General features: G+C 54.1%; 1 protein-coding gene across 1 annotated transcript; it reads right to left on the bottom strand.

Annotated features, from left to right (window-relative positions):
• Nucleotides 1-525: 525 nt before the first annotated feature.
• On the bottom strand, nucleotides 526-2861 carry LOC138100245 (EF-hand and coiled-coil domain-containing protein 1-like). The gene is given in 4 exon segments (XM_068998025.1): nucleotides 526-936; nucleotides 2226-2293; nucleotides 2296-2726; nucleotides 2728-2861. Coding segments are annotated over 4 exon segments (1029 nt in total). The 5' UTR covers nucleotides 2847-2861.
• Nucleotides 2862-3423: the final 562 nt, after the last annotated feature.

The following is a 3423-nucleotide window of genomic DNA, read 5'->3' as shown; positions in this document are numbered from 1 at the left end:
GTGAGGAAGCAATGAAGTCACAGCAGAGTTTAAAACCACTGGCCAGAAGTTGTCCTTGTGTGCTTTTCCCCAGTTCCTAGGACATGTTGAAGAACTTTCTTATGAAATGGAGTGTCAGCCATCTGATTGCAGCTGGCTTGGGATGGGACCTAATGACCAGGAAATGCAGTGGACAAAATAAGTGTGTTGGAAATGGTTTCTGAAGGACTGTCAGGAATTTGTTTTGGGGCTTTCTGGAAGCACTGCCATGTTGAGTCCTGTTGCTGTGTGTTTGAGGAGTAACTTCAGCTCTCTGTAGATCACCACCCTTCCTTGGCCTGCCTTCCACTGAATGCTCCCAGCTCTCTTAGGGATAGGGATCCATAAGAGGAAACCCAATAAAATGGACAAGCAGCTTCTAATTTCCCTCTGGCTAGATTTTACAAGATGTATTTGGAGACGTTTAATAAGCCACAACCAGAGATTCTCAGACCGACTTGTGTCCCAACACTGTGACTTTATAGGCGCTTTTTGACGGACTCCAACCTACCTGTAGTGCTGCAGTTGTGATTCCAGCTGCTGAACGTGTATTTGCAGATGTGGCACCTCGTTAGCTTTCTCTTCCAGCTCCTTCACTTTGCCAAGACTGTTGAGGATGGCGTGTCTGGCCTCTTCCACCTTCCTCCTCATCTCCGCCTGCTCCCTCTTCAGGTTACGGTTGCAGTCTTCCAGGCTGACCAGAGCTTCCTGAGAGCTCTTCAGCTCCCTCTCCAGCTCCTGATTGAACTTGAATGCTCCTTCAATCTGCCCATCCCTGGAGCTCCGGATGAGCTCCATTTCCTTCAGGACACTTTGGAGGCACTTGGTCTGGGAGTGCTTCTGTGTTAATGGTCTCTCCCTCCCTACGAAACAGGTTCCCTCCTCTTTATGGCTGGCATGGCTCTTCTGCAGTCCCACCTGTAATGACCAGGAGCAGAAAGCAGGGAGAAATTGATGTGTTTTAAAGCAACTGACATTTTAATAAAGACTGAAAATGGCTGGATCGTGCTTTGTTGGGGTTTTTTTTGAATCACATACAGTTGATCAGCAGCTAAAGCTACTTGACCTTTGCCAAACACAGAGACAAGGAAAAGATCTCTGGAAAGTAGTTTTTAGTACCTAGCTATACATATAGTATTCAAACTACTCGCTATTATGTTATTGCACAAGTTCCTGCATAGCTTTAATGTCATTACTGTGGTCTGTACTCAGAAGTCAAGTAGTGTGCTGAAAAAGATATTTCCCATGAAGTTGTGTTCAGAAGAAGAGAGCAGGGAGCAGCTGGGGGGTGTTCTGGAGCTCTCCTCTTTGTCCTTTTGATTCTTCCTGGGGCCTCAGACTCGTGACTTCATGTTTGCTTCAGATTTCCTTTCCCTTTTCAGATGAAAATGCTAAAAGTGGCTTTGACCTGCCATGATGGACGTTGTGAAGAGGAGCAGCCAGCTAACGCAAGTGGCAGTGTCACACATGGAGCAGTTCTGTGAGTCCTGTGTTAGTATCAAATCAGACCTGATCAGACCTGCCAGAACAACTGGTCCATGCTGCCCTTCACTGCCCTGCCTGTCCCACGCTATTTCATGGCAGAGTAATTTAGCTGCTGTTAAGTGTGTATGTGTTTCACTCAAGCCAGTACAGCAGAACCAACAGAAACCAGCCCCAGAATTAATGGGGCTCTGCAGAGGAGCCCAAGACTGTTCATCAGCCTGCCCACAGAACTGAAATCTTGTGACCACGCTCTGAAGAAAATGTACTTCTAAGGTTTCTGAGGCACTTATGACTGAGGCACTGTACGTGCTTGTACAGCTAAGACTCCAGAAGTTCTTTCCCACTTCAGGAAAAAGCCTGCAGTGGTGCATATCCAGTATATGGTATCAGCACATCCTGACTGAAAGTGCAATAGAAGCAGCAGCTCTGTACGCTTGGGTCTGTTAAGCTGAACTCCCCTACACTTTTAACAGAGTGCTCATCAGCCTGTCCCATAGCTACATCCAATGGCACACTGGTGAAGATACGTTTCTCCTTAAAGCCTCCCTGCAACTAAACTTTGCTAAAAAGTTAATGCCGAGGATGAACGAGCAACTTGGGTCTCAGTCTGGAGGTGGAGGGGTTTTTAACACTGACTTTCCGAGAGCAGCATCTTTCCTGAAGTACTTGGGGCCACCCGAGCCGCCTCCGGGAGGCCGGTGCAGAAGCCGCCCCGGACTCACCTGCAGCGCCAGGCACCGCGCGTCGCTGCTCTGCAGGGCGGCCCGCGTGTCCTCCACCAGCTCCCGCGGCTGCCGTTCTCCTCCTCCAGCTTGGCGATGCGGTCCTCGGCCTGCTCCAGCGCCACGATCTCCTCGTAGCACTCTCGGGAGCAGGGCCCCGGCGGCCGCCGCTCGGCGCTGCCCGCGGCTCCGCGGCTGACGGGGTCGGCGCGGCGGGGGCTGCGCAGGCGCATCTGGGTCTTGATGTGCTCGCTCTCCCGGCCCGGCGGCAGCCGCGGCCCCGCGCCGCCCACGCGGGTGCTGAAGTGGCCGCAGAGCCGCGCGTGGAACTGGCGGAAGGTGAGCTCGGCCGAGAGCCCGTCCCACAGCCTCGCGCACTCCTCGGGGTCTGCTGCCTCCTCCAGCCCCAGCACCTGGCACAGCGTGGAGAACGAGATCGTCGTGCGGCCCGCCCCGGCGCAGTCCAGGTGGTGGAAGATCTCCTGCAGGTACTGGTCCAGGCACGACGATCTCGTTTTCCACGCCGTGGTCCAGCCCGTAGTGGTAGGCGAGGGCGCTGACCAGCCACTGCGTGCGCCGGGCCGGCCACCTGTAGGGGTCCCAGCCCTCAGGCGGCTCCATCGCACCCGCCCGTCCCGCGGAGCTGCCCGACCATCCCGAAGGCCCGCCCGCCCCAGAGCTCGGCCCCGGCCCGCGGCGGGGTGGGATGGGATGGGCGGGATGGGCGGGGCGGGGCCACCGCTGCACCGGTGCTGCTCCAGCGCTGCTCACGGAGCGCCCGGCTCGCCCCGCAGCGGAGTCGCGATCCCCTTTGTCCGTCAGGAAAACGGATTCAGGCAAAGCGGGCAGGTGCCACCCTGCTTGGTTTGTGTGCCAAGCCTGCGCCCCAAGCTTGTTTCTGATTTCTTAAGTAATTTCTCCCTGCTTCCTCTTTAACAGCAGCAAGACAATAGCATCGCACAATCCAGTTTGACAAGTGAGGCTTGTGAACAAGTGAGTGCTTCCACGAAATTAAAAACCCAGTGCGCCTGAAAGTCGACCTTCTGTTCGCTCAGGCTTCCTTACCTCTGTAGATGAGGTGACTTTATGGTGTAGGTATGTGGGTTTTAAATTGTCTGTGATAGAGATGAGTAAGTGCTAAACCTGTTCAAATGCTGAGCTGCCCAAAGCAGTGATTTTAGTCTCTCTTTGGCTGGGG

The sequence above is a fragment of the Aphelocoma coerulescens genome, chromosome 30 (assembly GCF_041296385.1).
Source record: "Aphelocoma coerulescens isolate FSJ_1873_10779 chromosome 30, UR_Acoe_1.0, whole genome shotgun sequence".
NCBI classification, from domain to species: Eukaryota; Metazoa; Chordata; class Aves; order Passeriformes; family Corvidae; genus Aphelocoma; species Aphelocoma coerulescens.
This window is presented reverse-complemented; position numbering and strand designations above follow the sequence as displayed.